The sequence below is a fragment of the Dermochelys coriacea genome, chromosome 19 (genome assembly GCF_009764565.3).
Source record: "Dermochelys coriacea isolate rDerCor1 chromosome 19, rDerCor1.pri.v4, whole genome shotgun sequence".
NCBI lineage: Eukaryota > Metazoa > Chordata > Testudines > Dermochelyidae > Dermochelys > Dermochelys coriacea.
The window spans coordinates 10,735,783-10,761,221 of NC_050086.2; the positions used below are offsets into that span (position 1 = coordinate 10,735,783).

A 25,439-nucleotide genomic window follows, 5' to 3' on the forward strand; every position below is an offset into this window, starting at 1 on the left:
ATATTTCTGTGATTTTTATGACACTGCCAGGGAAGCTTAGCCTGCTGATGCCACCGTGGCCGCTCCTGATCTGTGCCTGAACAGAGGGCCTGGGCCTCCGTACTATGCAGCAGGCAGCCTCTATCAACACTAACAACCACCCTGTTGACTAATATGAAATGGGCATACTAGCTCACGTGGGCAGTTGTACCAGAGCAGAGGACAACGTGCGAATCTTAACAGCATCCCCTCACGCTCTTGCTAAGTGCTGCAGCCAATGATTATTCATCCTTTAACTTTTCTGGGTGGTCTAGAACAAAACAAAGTCTTTTAATCAAACACTCAAGGGTTTTGTGTTTTATCGTCTGTCCTGGATGTGACCATACAAACTGCATGAAAGAAGCTTGGCCTTGCTTGCTGGTAGAGGAGATTTATTAGGGCAGGAACGCTCTCCCTTTGTTTTTTCTTCATGAGGTTTGGTAATGGAATATCTCAACATTTACCTCCAGGTTACCAGATTGAAGCCTGGCATGGAAGAAGGGTGTTACAATCTGAAGGTTTCTCTGTTGTCTGGGAAATGGATTGATGGGTGTTGACCCAGTTCATACTAGATCATTCTCCACATCAAAAATGCCCTTGTGACAGTTGGCTTCCTTATGGGAAACATTAGTAGAGATATCCAGGAGTGAATGAGCTGGATAGACTGAGTGTAGCTCTCTTACCCGAGGGTAGTTGTTCTAAGGCATTGTTTAGTCCACCATTCAAGGTAGGATGTTTACTAATGTGCTAACTGCCATGTTCTAATAGGTTTTAGTGTGGGTAAGGCAATGTAGACTGACATGCTAAGCTGGTTGAGTTGCACCCTCAGTCTCCGTGGACAGATTAGCACAAAATGTACAGTGCCTTGTCTACACTAGTCTCTCAGAATGTGTTAGCTGACATCTTCCTATAACACATCTTTAAATCCTAGTCAAGGCAAACCCTTAATCAAACCTGATGGAGCAGGGGGGAAGCTTGCAGTGCTCGTCTTTATACTGCATGTGCTCTAGGGCTAGAGGATCTCAGTTGCCAAGGTTTTCAAACTGAAACTTTTCACCAGCCTGAAATACATTAAAACATATAAACAACCCTCCCTTCCCTACATTTATGTAATGTAAAGTTAATTTTAAGGCAGGAAGGGCCCCACTAATTCAGTTTAACAATGAGATGTGTAGGCCACAGCAAAAACAGAGGCATGGAGCTGAAATGGGAAAATCAGCTATGAAGGACATGATCTCCTACTTGAGAATGAGCCCCATGGTCTATGAATTTATACTCTGCTAGCTATTGGGAATTACACTCTCAACCTTTCTTAATAACAAACTGCATCCCCCAAAACAACCCTTGTATTAATGCAGTGCTTTGGATTGCACTGCAACCCCTTGGTGTTTTAAAGAGACGTTGGGCAGAATGAAGCCAGACATACAGGCATAGGAACTAGTCCAAGACTTTTACTAGCAGAGCTCCATCAGCTGGCTTCTAACTCTGCAACACTTTAAACATTACTCATTGCTCCCAGGTGCTGTGGCAGGGTGCTGGTATTACAGCTATCTTCTAACCTTGAAGAGAAATAGTCACAGATCTTGGTGTAAGGTGGAACCAAGGACTTCTAGAAGCATAATAGGGGTACATAGAGGAATGTGCTGTATGTGATGCTCATCCAGGTAATTCATCAGCTATTGGTATGAGCTAGGATAAAATGTCCTGCTCTTAGGATACAAAAAGAAAAGGAGTACTTGTGGCACCTTAGAGACTAACAAATTTATTTGAGCATAAGCTTTTGTGAGCTACAGTGAGCTGTAGCTCACGAAAGCTTATGCTCAAATAAATTTGTTAGTCTCTAAGGTGCCACAAGTACTCCTTTTCTTTTTGCAAATACAGACTAACACGGCTGCTACTCTGAAACCTCTCAGGATACAGTGAGCCAATGAGAGTGGTTTGGACAAGGTAATTAATCCATTTTCTGGCTAGTACAGCAAGTTATCCCTCAGTATCCTGCTGAGAATGTTGTGGGGGTGGAAGTTGGGAATAAATAAATTTCTTCTTCACCTTCCTCATGTAGTTGAATTCAACTTCCTAATAAAGGAGTTATTTTTCTAATTTGATTATGGATTTGTAACTATTACTCTAAACACAGTACCAATCCCTACTGTACTTCAGAGGAATGTGTCTGAAACTCGATTAGTTAATATTTATAAAATGCTTGGGATCCTTGGCTCAGATTCACAACGGAAGGGCCAGGGATGTGTTATTTCTTCCCACAGTTATTCTTGTATTTTACCTGATTTTCTGTTCTCTTCTTGATTGATGGTTACCTATTTCCCTCCTCCCTCAGGTGTGCTGCTGTTGTCCCTACATGTTCTCCCATCTGTCCTAATTTCTTTTAACTTTTGTACCTCATATAAATGTCCTCAAGTTTTCCTTACAGATTCCTATCCAGGACTTTGGAACAGCAAAGAAAAGACCCAGCTAACCATTCCTGAGCCTAGAGCATGCAAAAGAGGGTTAGGTTTGCTGGAGTTTAGTCAGTGCTGCTGAGTGGATACCCATGTGATACAGACATGATCAGTAAAGGTTATGGTCATCCATCACGATCAAGTCTCATTGCCTTGATTTATGGGTCTCCCAGCAACTGAGAAAACAACACCCTAATCTGAGGGAACAAAAAGCACTACTGTGATAGTGGCATTAAAAAAAAAATACCACCAAATCTCCTGCAACAATGGATGAATAAATTCTCAGCATGTCCCAGAAAGGAAGGATTCTGAAACCTTGGACGAGACTTGCAAAGAGAAGGCAAAGCAGAGAAATCTGTCATTCCTGCAGAGGGGACAGCTTGTACCAGCTCCAAATGGGGGAGTGCTCTAGCCATCCGTGGGCCTGTCACAATGCAAATGAAACATCAGTGATGCAGACTTTCTATCAGGAGAAAGAAAGAGATGATCCCTCAGGGGCAGCTCTAATGAACAATACATAGCTATTCCTGCTGCTTCAGTTTGGCATCATTAGACACAAGCTGTTGTAGGTTGTGCTTTGTTAGGAAATGAAGAAATTCCTCTTTTTGGGCATCCAGCCAGGGACTTTGATATAACTCCCAATTCATATAAATTTATAGCATTTCCTTTCCACAAGGAATCAGCACTTAAATCCTTCAAAGAAATATTGCACCACCTTGTAGGTGTAGGGGAAATATTTGCTTTTAAGAACATAAGTCTGTTTGGGTTTTTTTTGAGGACTGGGCCACCCTTTAAAGGACTGCTCCTTTAATGGCACACAATCCTTATGGCTGTTTTTTCATTATTTATTCTAGACTCTCCACAGAGCTGTGGTGAAGAGCGGTATGGAAAATAGCAAAGTCCCTGTCCTTTGAAAGGCAGGTATGGTTCAGTACAGCTAGAGCAGGGCCTGGTCACAAAACTCAGATTTAAATCTGAGCTGGTAGAGAGTCTAGGGAACATTTGGATCTGGAGTTTTGGTTCAGGCTCACTGCGGGGCTGGTTCATACAAATATCTCGTCACACCCCCCAGCAGTGGAAACAGGAGGCCGAAAAGATGCAAGATTCGATGCGGATGAGACGCCACTAGCAGGCACCAGCTTGTGGGCTGACATAACTTAGAAGAGGTGGCCTGCCAGGAGCGAGGGGCTTGAATCAGCACCTCCGACACCTGTGTGGACGAGTCTCGCTTGGGAGGTTGCAACCTCCACTCTCCTGCTGCAGGAGGGGCTGGAGGAAACGCAGGGGCCTGACCCACATCCTCAAAGGGGTTTAGGCAGGAAGCAGGCCCAGATCTCCAAAGGTGTGTAGATGACACAGCGCTTCCCCCCCCCCCCAGCAGGGGTGGGATCTGTGGCCCCATGTGCACCTTGGGGCCCAGTTCTGGGGCAGGGCCCAACGGGGGGCTGTCTGGGGAGCTAGGCGTAGGCGATGCTGGGGCTGGGGGCGGGGTACGAGACCAAAGGGCCCAGGGGAGGCCTCGGCAGAGCTGGGCGCGCAGGCCCCGCTCTCCCTAGTTACCGGGCGGCCCCGGAAGCGCGCGCGGTCTCCAGGAAGTGACGCGCGCCCCGGCGATGGCGGAAGCGGAGGCCGCGGGGGGGAAGATGAAGCAGTTTAATGGCGGCGGGGGGGCCGGGCTGGAGCCCGAGCGGGGCCGCTTCCCCTACTGCGTGGTGTGGACGCCCATCCCCGTGCTGACGTGAGTGCGCCGCGGGGCGGCTCCGGGTGGCCAGGGCCCCCCGCTCGGGGTCTCGGCTGCCGCCTGCCAGGCCTGGCTCCGTGGGTCCGGCTCTGCCCTGTCCCCGGGCTGCTTTGGGCGCCCCCCCCCCCCCCGCGCCCCGCGTTAGTCGTTGGGCGGCCGTAGCCCCCTCCGCGGTAACTGGGCCAAGGGGCGCCCCCTCCCCCCCCCCCGTAACGCTTCCGCGGCTGCTTAGCCTGGGCAGTGCCCTCGGAGCGCGGCGCTGGGGCCGGGCCAGCCCCGGGCTCTTCTCTCCTCGGGCTGCCAGATGCGGCTCCCCGTGAGCCCCCCTACCCTGCACCTTCCTGAGCCCCGGAGAGCCAGGGCTTCCTGGGGTACTTATCCCGGGGGGGCTGGCTCCAGGCTCCGTTCCAAGCGACGTAAGCTCGGCGGACAAGGGACACTCTTCCCGCCGCGTAGGGATCTTTGGGGTGGGTGATAGTGGCCTAACCATCGCTCTTTAAATCCCTCCCTTGGGCGGTACCAACCAACCAACCAAAAATAAAACACCGTGGCCTAGCGAAACTCTTCAAATTCTGCTGAACAAAATGTGTCGTAAAAACGAGGAGTCCTTGTGGCACCTTAGAGACGAGCAAATTTCTTTGGGCATAAGCTTTCGTGGGCTAAAACCCTCTTCATCCGCTGTGGGTTTTAGCCCACGAAGGTTTATGCCCAAAGAAATTTGTTCGTCTCTAAGGTGCCACAAGGACTCCGCGTTGTTTTTGCTGATGCAGACTAACACGGCTGCCCCTCTGAAACCTGTAGTAAAAATGTTAGCTGAGGTACCAGTGCCGTCGTTTAAAAGCCATGGTGCTCTGCGCTGCTTGTGTGGAGACCTGGGTTTGAATGATCCGTGTCTAGCTCCCTAGCCCTGCCAGAACGGTCAGTGCTGCAGAGGCAGTGCATACGGCCCATGTCAGGGTGTGGATAGTCACAGGACAGCCTGCTTGACAGGGAGTAGCTTGATGAGGTCTACAGAGAGTCCTGGCCAGTTATCCTAAATACATATCGTAGCTGTGAAGCATGGCTCTGGTTCAGGGAGTAGGAGTGGTGGATCCTGGGGGTACAATTAGGAACCATGGAGGTTGTTTTTTCCCCCACCCTTGTCTCTCCTCTGCTTCAAATCTAATAGGTTTCCCACTACAATGAGCATGGATGATCACTAGGGCAGCCAGGAGCCGACTCACAATCACTACTTTCTCTGTGGCTTTTCCTCGCTAAGACCATATAACATGTACGTTTGTCGAGTGCAAACCTCATGACTTCTTAGGTTTTTCTATAAGAAGGCATGGTCTCTTGCTTCTGAGCAGCTGCACGAATTTTTACAGTTGGCTTTAGGTATGCCCAGTGTAGCAGCATGGTGATTTATTAAAAAGTTTGAAACAATTTGAGAAAAAAATATTTATAATTCCTTTATAATGATGGCTGGGTTATTTTTGGCATACCTTTTCCAATTGTCTTTCATGCAGTTGAGGAAACAACCCAAACACAGCCATCCCTAGTGATGACTAAACAAGTATATGCAAAATCAGCACACTAGGAAGAGGCATTTGTAAGCAATATAACCTTTTGTTGCAATCTGACTAAAATATCTAAAGCCATAACAAAATTATTTTGATTTGTTTGCTAGTTCTTTTAGTGGCCAGGGACTAGTTGTAGCAAGCTGAGATGGGGAGAAAAGAAATTTTATGCAGTGTACCAGAAATCTGAATGATAACCCTTCAACCTCTGGTGGAGAAGAAAAACCATATTACAGCTTTCATGTTAATGAGTGCTCTAAGGTTGCAGACCAACTTTCATTGTAATTCCTGTTTTCACCTGCTTAAATGTTCCAGGCTTCATCTCATCTCATCTTGTTTAAACAAGAAAAGTGAAGAAAAATTTTTTTTCAGCTTTTTAATTAGCTGATTAAGGAGTAAGACATGTATCCTTTTAACAGGCCACTGGATATCTTTTCTTTCTCCTGGATTTCCCCTCCCATGTCAGTATTGACAACTTCCTGCAGAATCATCAGAAATCTCATGAGATGGTTGTGATGCTGTGAAATTTCTTGTAGTTTGGCCCAATTATCAAATTTTCCTCCTCTCTTTCCAGTCACATGGGCCATTCAGTCCCAATATCTGAATTTAGAGTTTAAAAACTAGGTAATCTTTTTAATGTAGACATGTCTTCTGTAATGTTTAGAACTTCAGACCCAACAGCATCGTGGCAATCAAAAAATGAAATTGACTATAAAACTCCCCCTATGTAAAAGTGAAACTGTCTGGTTTGTTTTCATTGTCCAAGTTAGTGAAATGCAAAGAATAAATAGTGTAAATAGTGAAAAGTAAATAAAAGTTATTAGGGGGTTGGGGAGATTGGCTTAGCCCAGCCTATAAATATTTAGCGCTAAACAGCAACTAAAGCCCGGTCCGCACTTGAAAATTAGATCAACCTAGCAACAGTTGCTCAGGACTATGAAAGTAATTGCACCCTGAATGCTGTGGTTAGGTCAACCTAACCTCTGGCTTAGACGCAGCTAGATCTATTACCTTGTGGAGTGGTGGATTAATTACAGCGAAAAAACCCCTTCCATTGATGTGGGAAGCGTCTACGCTGCAGTGGCGTAGCTGCCGTGCCGCTGTAGCACTTGTAGTGTAGACGTAGCCTTAGGGTGTGGGGACGTAACTCTGCTAGTTCCTGAACGCTGTAAATACCGAGGAGGAGAAGATTTTAGGATAGCACAAGATAATTGGATAAAAATATAAACTGATGTCAAGAAACCTTTGGAACAACAGGACCATTTAGGCTAGGAAATATTCTTTCTAGTGGTGGGAACCCATTGTCTGGGGGACACACAACAAGTTTTCAATGAAAAACAGCCCTGGTGTCTCTTGTCCTATACTTAGATTGTAAGCCCCTTGGGGCAGGGGCCGTCTTTTTGTTCTGTGTTTGTACAGTGCCTAGCATTGTGGGGACCTGGTCCGTGACTAGAGCTCTTAGGTGGTGGTGTTGAAGTATTTGTATTATTGTAAGTATTGGTATAAAGATGGGTTAGATGACCTAATTTTTTTCATTGATAACTTATGAGATTCGCAAAAAGAAAAGGAGTACTTGTGGCACCTTAGAGACTAACAAATTTATTAGAGCATAAGCTTTCGTGAGCTACAGCTCACTTCATCGGATGCATCCGATGAAGTGAGCTGTAGCTCACGAAAGCTTATGCTCTAATAAATTTGTTAGTCTCTAAGGTGCCACAAGTACTCCTTTTCTTTTTGCGAATACAGACTAACACGGCTGCTACTCTGAAACTTATGAGATTCAGTTTGTCTTCAAGAGAACTTCCTTCTAGAGCCAGTGCATTTATCCAGAAAAACTAAAATCGGGTTGCTTCAGATAAAGATTGAACTGCTCATTCCTTCCTGGTCTCAGATGGCGTGCACAGTGGTGTATTTTGAGAGCAGCCTCAGGCCCCGAGACTCCTGTCTTTGTAATAACTACAATTAATCAAATTAAAAGCTTAAAGTCTTGGTGCCAATGCAAAGAAACCTAAATTTGTGGAATTGCTTGTCCGGGGTCGTGTGGGTTTGGACATTATCTGCTTTCATATTCTCCTACCTGTATGTGTGTATCTGTGTGACCTAGCCTCTGCCAGTTTGTGTTCAGGTCTGCTTTACCAGCTGTCATGTCTCTTCCCCCCACCCCCAGCACCTACATCTAACTTGCTTGCTCTGTCTGTCTGTTTTGTCCCACACAGTTCATTGTAAGGAGTACTTGTGGCACCTTAGAGACTAACACATTTATTTGAGCTTAAGCTTTCGTGAGCTACAGCTCACTTCATCGGATGCATTTGGTGGAAAATGCACCAAATGCATCCGATGAAGTGAGCTGTAGCTCACGAAAGCTTATGCTCAAATAAATTTGTTAGTCTCTAAGGTGCCACAAGTACTCCTTTTCTTTTTGCGAATACAGACTAACACGGCTGCTACTCTGAAACAGTTCATTGTGTAGCCCATTAATTCTCAAACTTTTGTATTGGTGACCCCTCTCACACAGCAAGCCTCTGAGTGCGACCCCCCCTTATAAATTAAAGACACTTTTTAATATATTTAACACCATTATAAATGCTGGAGGCAAAGCAGGGTTTGGGGTGGAGGCTGACAGCTCGCAACCCCCCATGTAATAAACTTGCGACCACCTGAGGGGTCCCTACCCCCAGTTTGAGAACCCCTGGTGTAGTCATTCTAGCAATTTCCTGACGGGATGTGTGATCAGGATGAGACATTTGACTCCGACATTTCATTTGTTATCTTGGTAGATGGCTCTTCCCTATCATTGGCCACATGGGTATCTGTACATCAGCTGGAGTCATTCGGGACTTTGCGGGCCCTTACTACGTCTCCGTGAGTAGATGATGGTTCTGGTTGATAAATGAGGAACCTGAAGTTGGCCTGGTGCCCACCCTCCTCAAATGCTTGTGAACAGTTGGAAATGCGAAACATCGAGAGAAAGTGAAATGAAAGCTTGAAATAATTGCTGCATAAATCCCTGAAGAGCAGAGAACTGCTGTGTGTTTAATTTTTTCCATTGGCTAACCTTGTATTGGATTCAGGGCAGATACAGCAATGTTAGTCACCTTTGTGTTGACGGCTGGCCAGTACAGATAAGCTGGTTACTGCGATCAAGGATGCGCTAATTTGTTTTATTGAGCAATAAGGGAAGGGTGTCTTTTGACCTCTTGTACTTCCAGAGAAGCATTAGATTCCAGTGACAAGGGTTAGTCTGATGTATCCCACAATACAGGTGAATATTTCCATTTTTGGGTCAAAATCAGGAGTCCAATATTAGTGTAACTTAGAGATTGAGGGGCCTAGGAGAAGATGCATGAGTTGAATTTTGTGTGGTCTGTAATCTCCTGAGAGATCTTTCTCCTTTCTGTAGGAAGACAACATGGCATTTGGGAAGCCGGTGAAGTAAGTGCTACTGTTTTTTTATTCAACTTTTAATAAATTCACATGGAAATGTCCTTAATTAACTGAAATCAACATAAATATGTAGTAAATATAGGTAACATTCTCAGAGATCAAAGGCCTTAATTCAAAGGGGCAGCTAGTATATCTCTGCATCTCAAGAGAGAACATTAAATTAAATCTGATTTAGAAGTATGACTTCAAAGTTATGGTATGAAAATAATGAGAGAGTCAATATTTACATGACTATTACGGCAGTTAAGACTTTATATTAAAGTAGAATTTGTGGCAATCGGTTGCTGAAAGTAAATGATATCAAAAACTGAGTGATAAACAGTTAATATTCACATCTTGGTTTTGATGTTTTTATTTGCCATGATGCAAATCAAATATTTGTACATCAGCTCCTGATTTTTGTACTTTATTCAAATAAACAAGTATGTGGATGGAATTAGGGTTTTAAATTCCACATGAAAACTGGAGTTCAGAACCTAATTTGTTCCACATGTACAATAATCCCTTGCTAGCCGAGGTGTAACTGCTTTAGGTTGGAGGTGGGGGGCAGGGTTCTCCTGATGCCCTCTTATCACATGCACCTCTCTAGAACAATGCAGTTCCTTGAGTTCACTGAGCCTCATTAATGAATGACTGAGGGTTTGTCTGCTGACTCCTGCTTTAAATAGCCCCCTAATGGGGAAGGAAAGGAAACTGAAAGAACAGAAGGTCTAGTGATTAAACTAGGGGTTCTTGTGTCTTCCTTGTCAGGTACTGGAAACTGGATCCAAAGAAAGTGTACTCCAGCAGTCCCAATGCTTGGGATATGGCTGTGCATGATGCCTCTGAGGAATACAAGCACCGAATGGTAAGACTTGCAGCCCCGCCTGCTTATAGGCTTGTCTTGATTTAACCAGGTGCAGTGAAACAAGGCAAATCCTGTATTTTTTTTTTCTTAATAAAATGCTTCTCTTATAGAGCTTGGACAAATCTTGTAATGTTTCTTGCTCTTCTCCCATCTGTGAAATGAAATTTCTTGATGGGCTGATCCCTTTTTATGAAGCAGTTGATAAGAACTCTGTGATCAAAGCCAGTTCTTGACTGTTTTCTGTCATGCTCTATCCTCATGTCTCTCTGCATCTTCACACTTGCCTTGTGAAAGGCTTATGTTCTTGCACTGATCCTCCCTCTCTAAGGAAATATGGAATCAGAAACCTGCTGCTTACTTAGTGCTAAACTGAGAGTAAGCCATGGGGAATATACCCTCTCAGCAGTTTGTTCTGAACTAGCATCCAAAAGGACCAGTGGGATTGGGGTCCTGTTGAGTTCTATTAGAATGTCTCCCTGCCCTGGAGAACTTATTATCTGGCTAATTTTAGGGGACAATCATGCCCCAGACAGAAGAGGGCAGACCTAGAGGAACCTAACGGAGACCGAAAAATTCTAACTTCATGTCCCTTTCTATTATAGCACAATCTTTGCTGTGACAACTGCCACTCCCATGTGGCTCTGGCCTTAAACCTGATGAGATACGATAACAGCAGCTCCTGGAACATGGTCAAACTTTGCTTCCTCTCTCTCCTGTATGGGAAGTATGTAAGGTGAGCTGCTGACCAGTCCAGATCCTGCAGGCGAGGGGATCTGTTTACTGAAGGGCTAGCTTCTCAGAGTTTCTGATCCTTCAGTGTTTTTCGCTACCCCAGGGAGAAGGGGTTAAGCTTTCACACATATGTCTTCCAATTGTATACTGAGGACTGAAGGGCTCAGCTGATAGCATACCTGCCCTTGGCTGGATGATTGTAGGCTCAGTGCTTATAAGGAATCCTGACACTAGCACACAGCTAAGTTGGCAGAGTTGCTGTCCTTTTTACCAAGATGTTAAGAGCAGATTCCCATGACTGCTGAAAGCTCAAGAGGAAAGAGAGATCACCAGTGTCCTGAGCAACCCTATATTTCCGTCAAAGGCCAAGGTGTGGTGTGTGAGGTTTTGCTGAGCTTGTGATCTCCTGAGATACTCGTGTTTAACGTTTTGCTTTGTGAAGTGCTTTTGGGGGCTTGACCTATGAAACGTGTAATCTAAAACAAATCCTAGTCTATTGCTCCCTATGAAGTCTTTGGCTGCCTGACCCCTGGGTCTGGCTACTGCTTGTAATGTTCATAACTGTGACCATACTTGGCAGTGGCCTATGTCAGCCACAGATTTTCTTCTCTCTCTTTTGTGTTTGTAATAAAGTGAGTCCCGTTTTTTTTATTAGGATGTCCACCCACTGCTCTTTGGATTTTTCTCCCAGACCTTTACCATCAAAATTGCTTTCAGCCCCATAATAGAGTTCACCTGGGCTTTGTTTAAAAAAAAAAAAAAAAAAATTTAGTGCCAGTTTCTCAGTCCTGGAGAATGAGATCCTCTGTAGACCCAGAACAGATAGAGCAGGGCAGTAGAGTACAAGCTTCCCCAATACTGTCCTGCCAATGTGTTTTACCCCTGTTCTGGAGGAGCCTCTAGGGACTTTTAGGGGAGTTCAGTTCCTGTGCCTTAGTCAGTATTGGCCCTTCTACTCAGGTTGCCAGCTGTAATATTTCATTGCATTTTTGTAACATGGGAATTTATGACCTAGGACTGATTTGATGTGACCATCCCCTTTCATATAGACACCAAATAGCCAGCTAGTGCTAACTGCTGGGCTGGATTTGAACTGACAGCAGAGATCAGTCTGGGTCCAGTTCTGTTCAGGATCTTCATCAGTGATTTAGATCAGGGTATAGAGTGTACTCTTATGCAGTTAGTGGGTGATACCAAGCTGGGAGGGGTTGCAAATGCTTTGGAGGATCGGATTAAAACTCAAAATGAGCTGGACAAACTGGAGAAATGGTCTGAAGTAAACAGGATGAAATTCAATAAGGACACATGCAAAGTACTCCACTTAGGAAGGAACAATCAATTGCACACATACAAACTGGAAAGGACTGCCTCGGAAAGAATACTGTGCAAAGGGATCTGGGGGTCATAGTGGATGACAAGTTAAATACGAGTCAACAGTTAGGGTGATGGTTCCTCCCTTTCTAGCCTGCAACTCTTCAAATATTTCCCAAACATTTCTCTCCCTCCCTACCCCCCCATACACACCCTCATTATCCCTTATCAGCCGTATCTCTTTTTAATCCTCTTTCTCTCTCTTGCAGCATAGGGGGGTTCATGAAGACCTGGCTTCCCTTTGTCCTTTTCTTGGGGGTGATCCTGACCATCATTCTGACCCTTCACTTGCGGTGATGGATGCCATGCTTCCCTTCCCATTGGTGCACAAGGGATGAAACTGTAATTGCTGGATCCAACAGGTTGGGGACACAGGACCCTGGGAGTCACTACAAGAGAAGATGGCATCTTCACTCGATAGTTAACGACTCTCATTTTTGCTTCCTGGGACTGATGTCTGTCTTTCTGTTTTATTCCGTCACTGGGGTCTCCCAGTATTTGGGGGCCTGGGGCCTCTGAATTCTGCTGCTCACCCCCCCCCGCTGGTTGGTTTTGGGAATGTACCCTGTAAGCAATGATCTCAACACAGGGTAATGTTGCAAGGGCTAAACCTGCCTCTTGGTACCTGGGCTGCCTCCGTAGCACAAGCAAATGCTCATTGTAAGGTTTTCTGTGATCCCAGGCTGCCCTTATATTACTACTTATTTCCTCTCAGTCAACTTCATCATATGCTTCTTAACTGTTACACTGCCCAGATATGGTGCGAGTTCTGAATTTCTGAGGGGGAGAGGAGGGATCCCCTTATTGCACAAATCTCCTATAGCACACATTTTTAAGTGGAGATTCAAGTCTGTTAGTGGCCATGTTCACCTACTGTGGTATGTAATGCCACTGTGCTTGTGTACACTCTCCCTTGTAGCTGGTAGTGAAACAAAAGTGCTGGTGGCAAAGCATTCCTCTGATAACATTCATGAGCATTCTCCTGTGGCGGGATAGCTCTGCTATAAATTAGGAGCCTCAGAATGAGGAGCATTGCACTAAAGCGTGCATGGATGGAATGTCTCGTAGCAGTCTGTGCACTTCCAGTAGCATATTACTGCAGAGATCAGAATGTGCACATCTAATCCAGGACATGCACAATGGAGCCCCCTTGCTCCTGTCTTTGCCACGTCTTCCTAAAATTGCTACTCTCTTCCTGCAGCAGTTTACTTTTCTGGAGTCCCTAACACTTGTGTGCCACAGCTTAGCCACGCCCTTGCAATAGACTTGGTGATGTGACAGTGGGACAGTATGTTTAGCTGTGGGTCTCTAAAACATCTTTGCTCTGCTCTGGAGTGAAATACTTGAATTCCAAGCCAGCTGGTGAGTATAAAACCTTTATTAAAAGAAGTGTTTGAAGACACAGAGTTCCTCAAGTGCAGTTAACCGCTTCCCTTAGGCCTGGGCCTATGAAAGGATCTGTCCCATAGTGCAGGGTGGTGGCAGTTTTCCTACAGCTGGTCTCAGGTTAATGAACATGAAGATCTATTCGCTTCCGAAGTAGATTCATTATTGCACTTTGAAAAGATGGGTGTGCTGCGTTACAATGCCATGGCAGCACTAGACTGTGCCTCATGGGGCCCCTTATGAAAGCTAAAAAAAAGATTATTGGTGAAGATGCCAACTTGATAGCCCTAGAATCTGCTCACGCACCAGAGCAGAGACAGCACAGATGTGGGCTGCGCAAGCTTCTCATAGACATTGGCCAATAAATGTGCCTCAGTCCTGAGCTGGAGGCACTTCCTGGGAAAATCCATTTGTTCATTCCTTGGCCTCTCTGCTAAGGGTACCACCCAGGGTATCCATTGTGGTGGCTGGCTTCGAAAAGGTGGCCATTTGTTTTCTGTGAACTGGGGCAAGCACACCGCCTCAATCACAGAGCAGGGATTCATTTTTCAACTCTGATGCTTTAAAAGGACAGTTCTTTACCGCAGCCAATGAATTCCAGCCTCAAGTAACTGTGTCATCAGTAGCTCTCTAAATCCCTTGCTTAGCTGCATGCCATTTTCACTGGTTCCTATGCCTCTTGAAAGACGATTTCAAACCACACTGGTGGCTTTCAGAACTCTCCATGCACTCTCCTCTAGTTCAGGGGGAGGAAAGGGGCTTCTCTTTTGTAGCTCCATCTCTCCTCGCTGGCATCCAACTCTCTTTATCACCAAACACTTTCCTTTCTAGCCTAGGAAGGAGACTGTGTAGACGCTGCCATGTCTTTCCCTTACACCTGGAACTGAAATCCTCATCTCAGTGTCTCTCCGGCATTGTTATTTCAAGCATGAGCAGAGAGCAGGCTGCTGCTAAATAAACTCTAGGCTGATTAGATATTAAAGGTCTCACCTCAAAGTGAACCTTACAATGAGCGTGTGGCGTATTATCAAGTTACCTTGTGCTGCTTCAGTTATTACCTGGCAAAGTTACTACTGAAGTAACAGGCCTAGCCAATTGAATAGGAAAGATTCCTACACTGCTTTTCTGTGTTATTGCTTGAAGTGACCTGCCAAGAATGGCATCAAGGAAGACCTAGAAATCTCTGTGACCAGAGCTAGAAGCCAACCTGCTTTGTGCGGTCGTAATAGTCCTGATACACATTGGGTCGACTTGTAGGAGTGCTTCCTTGATGTCTTAAGTATACAAGTGTTGCCAAAGTTGAAGCTTTAACACTGTCAGTGGCTGAAGCAGGAGCAAGTCTACTGGCCCGTGTATTCCAAAAGCATGTATGCTACCCTGACCATCCGCACCCTCCCACCTGTCGAATCTCCTCCCTGTCAGGAGCATTAGAAACACATTAATAGCTCCAGACCAGAGGATTGTAGGATCTGACGTGGGGATTGTCCAGTGCACCAGTCAAGTCCTTGAACTGATTCAGGCATCAGGCTGGGAATGAATGGGTGAGCACTTTGACTGATGCGGCAGTGACAGAGCTGCGGTCAGTGCTTTGTACTAGTCCCAGCTGAGTGACCAGCTCCCACTCAGGCCTTGACCCTGGTTTCACAGATACTGAAGGAGTGTGCAGGGGTTATGGCCAGCTGTGCAGGGCAGCCTAAGGTGGTTACGATCTAGGAGAAATTTGAAAGTTTAGGTACACTGCAGCCAGCGGAAATATCCTGCCCTTGAATGTGCCAAGTTGCCCCACTCAGGAGGGCTGGCCAAAGGAAACTGGGAGCAGCAGAGCTGTGTGAAGAGACAAGCAGAAAACCGGGGGCCTGTGTCTCTACTGGTAAAATTCAGACCCACCAAGCCCCAGAAGCAGAAGTGCCAATGGAAGCTATGGCGTGGATGGGGGGGCAGGTGGATTTTTATGACCATCTTGCCTAACCAGGAGCTGCCCCTGGAGGGGGCTACACATCTGACATTTTCCCTTGGTGTAGACGAGGCTGAACTGGGTGCCCTGGGCTGGTGGGCAGTGAGTGCCCGCTGCGTGCAGCTTTCTTTACGTTGCCTACAAAGTGCATGTTGCCCCTTTTAGAATAGCTGTGTTAAAGTTGAACACCCCATGGTAAGGTGTTGCCATTGGTCTATGTATCCCTCTTAAAAACATTCTCCCTCTAGGGTCTAGCCCTTCCCCACCACTCTCTCCGCTGCTTGTCTCAAGCAGGTCTGCTGCAGAGCTTCTTGGATTTGCCTCTGTTCTTTGTCGGGGCCCCTGTCCTTGGGGTTTGCTCTCATTATCTCAGAGGGATGTTGGGCTGCTTAGTCAATATGGAAGGCTGCTGCTGTGATTTCATAATTCCAGTGGTGGGGAAAATAAACTCCTTTCTGTGTATGTCTCCAAGTGCCAGTTCTTTTGTTGTTCTGTCTCCTTTTCTTCCTCTAGCTTTCAGTGAGCAGAGAGGTGTGTATTCCCTGGGCCCAACTCACTCTGTCCTCTCCCTATCCTGCAGGTCTCAGGGCTGCAGTCTCCAAACTGTGTGTTAGCTGCAAGTCTGTGATTTTGCCCCACTTCAGGCATCCTGACCCATGGTCATTCAAATGCCATCTCTGAGTGCTCCAGCCTGCCATCTATGATGGGAGAAAATGGGGTTCTTGGCAGAACTGAATAATGGCCCAAGCATTATCCTGCCTCAAACAGAGGCTCTGGCTTCCTCTTCAGAACCGAGCTTTGGGCAGAAGGTTGAGCTTACCGTGTGCAGGGCTCCAACTTCTGGTGCTACATAAGCAGGGAGATGCTGTCTTCTGTGGTCCTGCAGCTGGCCCATCTGGTGCTCAGCACAGGTATGGTCTCTTACATGGCTTGTGCTTCAGGCTGGGGCTCTTCAGGCATGTGTCCTCTCCTCCCCATCAGCTCAGCATCTCACAGTCTGTCCTAATCACAGTTACAACGAATCTGAGGAGTGTAGTTACGGCCAGATTAAAATGAGGAGTGTAAATGGGCCCTGTTCTGGACGAGCTCAAAACTTGATTGTCCCAGGCTTCAGTGCAGTTGCAGTCCCACCTACCCTGTCCCCTCTGCATGCTGTTACCACTCAATAGGCTTGAACTGCTAATCCTTGGAGATCACTGACAAACTGATAGAGCAGGCACTGAGCCAAGCTCCTGGGAGAAGAATGCTCTCGTAGATAAGCTCCCTCTTGCTTCGGCAAGTTTAGCCCACTTAGCTGTGAATAGATTCCATTTTTCATTGTTTAATTCTTCTGCATCCCTGTTTTCCTAGAAGCCATGTGAGACTCTCCAGTTCCTTATCCCGCTGCAGAACCATCCTCCAGAAAGACAAAGGTCCTGGCTCTTTCATTTCACCGAAAGGGCAGCACTTGGGAAGGAGGTTCTCACAGTTGTGCAATGTGAGCTGCGGTCTAACCACCCTGTGGAGGGGCTGAATGGAATTGTAGCGTGCAAACAGGCCTAATATTGCTGGGTGCATCCCCCATCTAAACCTGTGGGGTAGCAGGGTTTAAAACAGGCCTTGGAATAGAAGGATTGCTACATAACAAGCAACCAGTTGCCCATTTAATCTGCTATCCAGTGGCCAAAGCTGGATGGTGGAAGAAAGGGGGGAAACCTTAAAAGTCAGTCATGTCTACTCTTCCTGGGTCTTTAAAAATTCTCCCCTAATTATAAAATAGCACCGCTGCACAGAGTGAAGTCTTTTCTGCCCCAATCCCCTTATTCACTGTCACGGGCCGTGGGGTCTGAAGCCCCCACCTGTGGTCACGTAGGGCTGCATGTATCCAGGGAGCCCATAGTCCACTGCCAAACATTGACTGTACGTGCTCCAAAAAGAGTGTTGTCTAATGGCTCATACTTGCCTTCTAGTCCCTGCTCAGCTTCACTTCCTTTCCCTAGTAAGAGAAAGCCCTGCTCTGCTCCCTGCATTGCTGCTAGCTGGCTTCTCTGTAACTTTTTTCCCATGTACCATAGAGATCACAGGGCTGGTCATATGTGCAAAGGGATCTGTGTGGGGCTTCATAAGTCCTGCTTTGCAAAAGGCCCCATCAAAACTAGGACCAGTCCTGAAGTTCTAAGCTAGTTTGAGATCCTGGTGAAAGAGGGAGGGTATGAGTGTGCCAGTATTGAATAAGGCCCTTGGAGAGAGGGGAAGCACACATGGAAACTCTCTTCTCTTTCCTCCAGAGCTCAAATGATTACCAGCTGCACATTAACCTTTGATTCCCCTCGCTCAAGGAACTTCACTGATGCGAAGTTTCGGTGTCCCAGTGATGTCACTTAGCTTTTGGTGCTCTGTTCTGCTTTCTGGTAACCTATGGCTGCCCTTTACGAAGCAGCAAAACTCGGAGCATTTGAAGCGGCAGGGGAAAGACTCACCAGATGTTACCATGGGCTGTTTGGTCTTGGTGTAATGATACGGTTTCAGTCCACTTCTGGTCCTCTGGTTTACAGTCTCAGCAAAGGGCAAGGACTGTATGGGCCATGGGCACTGCCCTCTCCTGCATTCTGAGATCTGTTCTGAGGCACCTCAGCTGGGAAGCTTGCCCTGCTACTGCCCTGACATAGCTGTTCTGTGAATGGTAAAAGGCCTTCAGCCCCCAGGGCTGCCAGTCTAGCACCGTTCCCCAGTGCTACTCTCATTAGCTTGCATCTTTAAGGCTGAATAATTTTTGTGGCTAGTTCCTTTCTCAGCAGGAGCAGCTGATCCTGGGTCTGGAGAGTTTGTCCTTTGTTGTTTGTCACAGGGTGTTGTCTGCTTTATGTGGCAGAGCCCACAACAAGGTGGAGGAACCTCACCGTGGCACCAGGGCTTAGACATGCTTGAGTGGGCAAAGTTACCCTAATGAAAGGCAGCTCAGTGCTGCAGGGTCATAGGAGAGGCGCCTGCCTTGATCTTCCTTTTATTAAATTCTTCTAAGCGTTGTTTGTTTTGACTGGCACCATCTCTACCTCTGCTCCTGAAGCAGCGCTAGTTGTGATTTCCCCCAATGACTGAGTGCGCTGCTGGCTTGCTCACCCGTGGTGAAGCCATCCCAGTTGCTGCTCCCATCCCCAGCTGTTGTTTGTGCTGCTAGAAAGACACTTCTTGCATTTCTGGGGTCATCTTTCTCTCGGATTGAACTGTCTCAATCAGACACGTCCGACATTTCAAACTGCAGGGAGTGGTGCAGCGTTTGCCACCGGAGTTAGTGGGCTGGTACTGGGCTTGTCGGATGGCTAACCAATTTGGCTCACAGCTCGGATTGTAAGAGGAAAGGATGCGGGTATTTTAAGTCTTTGCTTTGAGAAATCTCCCCTCTACTGTCTCCTGTGTGCTTCTGGGCTGCTGCAATAGAAAGTGGCGTAGCAGTATTGGGAATGAGCTATACCACTCGAAGCACCTTTATACCGGAATAACTGAGTCCACGCTAGGGGATTGTACTGCTCAATCGAAATTTCTAAACCAATAAAGCCATACAACACCTATGGGTGGATACGCTTGAATTCCGGGGGAGTGCTAGCTTCAGCCTGGTTAAAGAGGAGACAGGCTTTATGTTTAATAGGTGCTATTTCAGTGTGTTCTCACATGCACGTGCCAGGGTTTTAGACACTGCTGGGCCATGTCTGGGAAGGAGGAGAGGTAGTGGAACAAATTTGGAGTCATTTGGTCACAGGACTTCTGAGATACAGACCGTCCCCCTGAAATGTACATGCCTAAAATCATGGACGGGCTTGTACTCTGGCAGCTAGCATAAGCTGCCATGGCTACCCTGTTGTGTTTAGTGCGCTAGCTCTATCACAGGTAGCGCATGTACCTGAAATTATCCCTCTAGTGGCAGTGTAGATGTTCCCTCAGTGCCTGACCTCTCCGAGGTGTCTCTGCTGAGAGTCCCATTTGTGTGATGATCACTGGGAACAAATAATAAAAAAACCCCAGCCTCCTATCTAGCACTTGTTCTCAGTAGACCCTCAAAGTGCTTTACAAAGGAGGTTGGTATAGTCATCTCTATTTTACAGGTGGGACATTGAGGCACAGGGAGAAGTGACTTGCCCTGGATTACCCAGGGGGTTGGTGGCTGAGCTGGGAATAGAATCCAGCTTTCCTGTGTCTCAGTCTAGTACTCTAAGTCCTTTAGGAGACACTGTCTCCCTGGCCTGAACTAGATTGAGAGCTAGTTGGAGGAAGTATGGCCTTGTGACTCAGGCTCTGGACTGGAACTCATGAGGTCTGAGTTCTATTCCTAGCTCTGCTGCAGGCTTTCTGTAGGACCCTGGGCAAGTCACTTAACTTCTCTCTACCTCAGTTTCCCATCTGTACTGGGTGATCAAAATGCTTCCCTACATCCTAGTGTTGTGAGGCTGAATACCGCAATGTGTGTGAGAATCACGGACACGACACAGAAGAAATCTATTTTAAAATATCCTGTAAATAAAATCTCTCTTCACAATTACCTTCAAATAACTGATCATTAATTTCAATCATTACAGCCCTTAGCTAGATTTGAACCGGCAATTTACAACTGGAAGGCTCTATACATAGTTTCCAAATGAGAGTGAAAGGAATGAATGGGCTGTGGTGAAATTCAAGAAAATAAGACCATGGAGACATTGAGATGGCATGATAAGTCTCCAGAGCAATGTTTGAGTGACTTATGTCATCACTGGAGACCCCACTAGGGAATTCATTATTTTTACAACTTTAATATATGGATCTATGAGTCTCCATGTATTTCCCAAGCACTCAGGCATGTACTGCAGTGAGCATCAGACTCAATGGTAGCTATTAGTGCAGTTACCATCAGGATACTAACAAAGGGATTTAAAGTCAGTGTGAATCAGGCCATTTGGACTACATCTCCCAGGGAATGTATGGAACTGGATGTGCTAAAATAGCCACACTCCATTACTGCAGTGTCAGGACATGGGAATGTGACTTTCTGATGCTAGGATGGTGTAGCTGGAGATTAGTGGTGGCAAGTTACCATAGTGGTGAGCCTGGGGGAGGACAGAGGACACACATGATTGTTCTGATTTCTCTCTTGCCCCCTCTTGGAGAGGGACTAAGGTATTTAGGCTCCTAACTCCCATTGATTTCAATGGAAGTTATGAGCCTAAATATCTTTGTGGATCTGGCCCGAAGTGCGCTCACGTCCACTGGAGCTCAATGTGAGTTGAAAGTGCCAACCAACACCACACGGGATCGGGTGCCGACCTACCAAACTCTCTTTGTCAAATCAGCAGGGGGGTTCTACCACCTTGGCGGGCTTGTACTTGATGGCAGTGTGAGAAATTCACCTTGACAACCATCAGTCGCTGAGGGATTTTCCAACACCAGACAGTGGCACTAATCAATTAGAGCGCAGTTTACAAAATGAGCATGTAAAAAGCATTGGGTTATTTTAGGAAATTATAAGGGCCAGATTCTCATTTATCCTGAGGCTCCTTTACTCTGCCACAGTGGTGTAAAGGGACCTTAGTGAAAATGAGATGACCTCCTAAGTCGTTTAGAATACATGTCTGTAAGTGAAGCATTTACGCTCAGATCCTCAAATTTATTTAGGTGCCTAAAATACCTAATTTATTTAGGTGCCTAGTTCCCATTGATTTCAGTGAGAGTTCCTTTGAGGATCTGGACCTTGGAGAGTAACATGTAGGCTCACCTCTTTGAGGAGTACAGGACCCCCCAATAATAATAATAATAATAAATGCTTAGCTGTTATTGGTAAAAGTAACTTTCAAAGGTAAGTTTATGATGCACATAGAAAACCTGGAAGGTTTATTATTATTATTATTATCATTAATGTTTAAATTGGGGAATGTTCTACTTATCTGTTTTTTGTTTGTTTGTTTAAACCTTGTTTCTTTTTCTGGAAGACTCTATGAATGACTGGAAAGCTAATAGAATTGTGAAATCACAAGTTCCAAGGAAGCGATTGGAAGCAGAGAGAGATTTGCTACATGCACGTTGGGGTTTTTTGTTTTGTTTTGTTGAACTCAATTGTCTGACAAACAGGGGCAAGATGAAAGATTTAGCACCCCAGCCCCTTCGGGAAGACCTCAAGAGCCTTCACACCAGTTCTCTAGTCCCTCAAGGAGACCTCCAGCCATGCACTTGTGAAGTCACCAGCATACTAGTTCCCTAGTCATCCATAAAGTCTTCTGGGAAAACATGGTAAAAAAACACAAACACACACCCAAACCCTGAATTTATAGTATTTAAAAAATAAAACCGAGCCATATTCCCCCTTCCCCTGTAACATTTTTTAAACAAACTTTAAAGCTTTTTTAATCACAGCAAAATGAAAAAGGCCTAAGCCTGATTTCTTTGTCCTTTGCAGATCAATTGGACAATGGTGTTATGGGCATGAGCCAAAGGCATTACATACTCTTTGTCTGTCTCCTGGAATGTGTCTGCCCTGAGTCCCTGAGCCTGAGCTGTGACTCTTGCTGCTGTCCTCATCTGGCGAAATGAGGCAGACAGAGGCCTTGTTTTTTTAGTGACTTTGAGGGCCATTTAGACTGTGACCCCACGTTATAAATCATGCACGTTTCAGCACCCTCCCTTGCATCTAGCCAGGAAAGGGAGGTTGGTCACAACCCACCCGGCCCTGTTTGTGTCCCCCTGGGCATCATGTTGCCCAGACTGAGAATCTACATTGTAGAATCAGATTTTGCTGGAGATGAGGGGGGATAGAGGGGCAGGTTGAGATTAGATCTTTATATATCCCTGCTGGAGCTCAGAAAAACAAATTCTAAACTAACCCCTCTGATTTCCAGAAAGGAAACCATCACTTAAACTACACAGAACTCCATCACTTGCACCAGCTTAGATGCCTTTAACTAGAATTCCCTTGGCTTTGATTGAGCTGAGGTTGGTCTCTGCATACCAGCTAGCCAGCTGCTGCCTGTAATAGTTGACTCCAACCTGAGCTGTGGCCCTGCTAACTTGAATTGCTAACTTGCCACGCATGGCAGCGAGACGAAATCCGCTCAGTTCTGTAGCTGGAAGTTTCCATGACCAACAGGTCTCCCGTGCATCCCTCTAAACGTTCAACGCCCTGCTGTATCCTTGGGACTGTAGGTCCGATTCCTTGCTGGAGAACCCCTGACATTCCCCATGTGAATTAACATTCCTGGGCAAAAGAGAATTTCTTTCCGGTGGGGGCAGGACAAAACACACCCAGCGGGAAAGGCTGTGAAAGGGAGGGAGGGCGCTGTGTGCACCAGTGGTCATGAGCGTAGCTGTGGGGTTAGTTGGAAGGCTGGCTTTGATGTGGGGTCATTTTGCCACAGCTGGATGGAGGGGGTTGTCTTTCTCATCCAGTTAGCAGCCCCTGCATCAAAGGGCTCCCTGGTGAATGGTATCAAATTGCACTTAAGCATTAGCACATTAAGAGCTTTTGAAATGACAGCAGCAGAGTCTGGGCTGCCTACGGCCCTGGTGCCTCATGGGCTGCATCCCCCCTTGTCATGCAGGGCAACTAAATAATCCGTTTTGTTTTCAGGGGAGGGAGGAGGATGGAAGCCCTGGGGCAGGGAAGGCCAAGGAAGGCTGGGGTTTAGGGCTGCCAGCTGTCTGGATCTCACCAGGAAGGTTTCAGACTTCATCCCTGATCAAAAACATGGCAGAAAAGCTGAGAGATCCCGCTTGTCCATGTAGCTAAAACCCTTCAATTCCCAGCACACGTGAGCTTCCGTGCTCCAAATCCAGCGCAGAGGGAGAACTCTGTGATCGGCACATGAAAGGAGATAACAGGGCAGAGAGCACTGGGAATAGCTCTGGTGGGAGGAGATGAGGGGGAGTTTGGCCCAGATGGCCTTATGGAGGCTTAGTCTCAATCTGCCATTTGAACTGAAGTGATGACAGTGCTTAGCACAGCCCCGTTGCCTTCCACTGGGCCCTAGGGCTCGCATTAAAGACATATCACCACACCCCAGTGAGGTGGGTAAGGAGTCACTTCATCCAGTGTTGAAATGCAGCCACTTCTGGGGGGGTAGGGGGGGTGGAAGACAGCAACTGTTTAACAGTCCACATCAACACTGTATAATAATAACACTCCCTACCTCTTAGTGCGTTCCAGCCCTAGATTTCAAAGCACTTTACAAAGGAGGTCAGTATAATTATCCCCGTTTTACAGATGAGGAAATTTGCCCACGGTCACCCAGCAGGCCAGTGGTAGAGCGGGAATTAGAACCCAGATTTCCTGCATTCAAGTTTAGTGCTTGATCAACTAGGGCAGGCAGTGAGGGGAAAGCCTGTATCTAGGTGAAATGGAAAGGGGGATGAATGTTAAAGTGAGCCCGGCACCAGGCTTAATGGCCCTACTCTTAAGGAATGTTTGTTTGATGGCTGCCAGTAGTTAGGCTCTTGACTTTACAGCTCATCCCTGGGCACCATGTGGGACTCTAGCTCCATGTTGACTCAACAGGAAGACTGTCACATCATCTGCAGCAACTACATTCTCCTTGGTGGCCGCCCTTCCAACTCCGTACCCAGCCTGGTCAGCTTGTGAGATTTAGCAGGATCACGTCAGCACAAGATGGGAGGGCAAAAAAGCTGTCAACCATTAGAGCATCCGAGAAAGGGGGCTTCATATTAATTAGATCATACTGATTTGTACCAGTCCAAGCAATACTCTGCCAAATGGTCCCACCCTCCCAACTGGCAATTTAGCACATGGGTGCAAATAGGTTTGGCAACGAATCTCTCCTGCTGGGTTATAACCCCTTCATCTGTGACACAAGAGTGAAGCGCTGACACCTGTCCCCTTCTTTGCAGAGGGTGGAGATGCCCTCTTTGATCCTGGGGGTCTGGGCACCCTGGGTTAGGGTAGAAGTTGCTCTTAGAAGACTGAAGTCCTGGGTGGTTGTTTTTCTGTTGGTCACAGATAACTAGTGCAAGGTCCTTGGGTTGAAGACCAAGGTTATAACTCAAGACCAGGTTGGCCATGTGTCAAGCTCTGCTTCATTAGCCTGGTATGCAGAGTCAGCAGAGCTGCTGCCTGGTGACCTACAGCCCTGACTCCACTCAGGGGGCAGGCATGAATCTTGGTTTTAGTGATGGAAAATCGAATACATTCACTTTTATTCTAGGGGAGAGGAGCAATCACTGGTAGTAAACAAGACTTTGAGAAAGTCTGAAACCATCATTCTAACACCAAGAAACCCTGCTCTGCCCACTTGGTACCTGCACGGTGCATTGGCTGCTTTCTCGGTTGCTTTCTCAGTTCCAGGCGCATTCCGGGAATTGCAGATCAAATTACCTTTATCAAACCTTTTAACTTGAGGAAGACAATAATCCCCCAAGTACAGGGGAAGGAGGTGAGTATGGGTTCACCGTCCACCCCCCTGCATGCCATAGTGTCCAGCTCCATGGGGATCCCTGCATCTTGGTGCATAGGTAGGCCTAGGGGCAGCAGTGGCGGAGGAGGAGTGAAGGCGGAAGCACTGATCCACTGGTCCTTGCTGCCTGTGGCAGGTGTTGGGGGTGGCTACTGGCATGGCAAAGGTTACTGATTCCATTGCTGCTCTGTGGGCTGGTCAGGATTCCACCCCCCCACCCCCCCAACTTTGTGGGATCCCTGTACCAATCCCACCTATTTGGGCTTAAGGTAGGAATTAGGATTTCCTCCATCTTTTCTAATGTTAAACTCCTGCATCCTTGGATTGTGTTTCAGAGTAGCAGCCGTGTTAGTCTGTATTCGCAAAAAGAAAAGGAGTTCTTGTGGTACCTTAGAGACTAACAAATTTATTTGAGCATAAGCTTTCGTGAGCTACAGCTCATTTCATCGGATGCATTCGGTGGAAAACTTATGCTCAAATAAATTTGTTAGTCTCTAAGGTGCCACAAGTACTCCTTTCCTTTTCTTTTC

At 46.6% G+C, this 25,439-nt stretch overlaps 1 protein-coding gene across 1 annotated transcript; it reads left to right on the plus strand.

Moving 5' to 3' along the window:
- Positions 1–4,010: 4,010 nt before the first annotated feature.
- On the plus strand, positions 4,011–15,967 carry TMEM222 (transmembrane protein 222). The gene is made up of 6 exons (XM_038377572.2): positions 4,011–4,212; positions 8,549–8,633; positions 9,172–9,203; positions 9,966–10,062; positions 10,665–10,795; positions 12,375–15,967. Exons 1-6 carry the CDS (start codon positions 4,088–4,090, stop codon positions 12,460–12,462), a joined length of 558 nt encoding a protein of 185 aa, XP_038233500.1. The 5' UTR covers positions 4,011–4,087; the 3' UTR covers positions 12,463–15,967.
- The last annotated feature ends 9,472 nt before the right edge of the window (positions 15,968–25,439 follow it).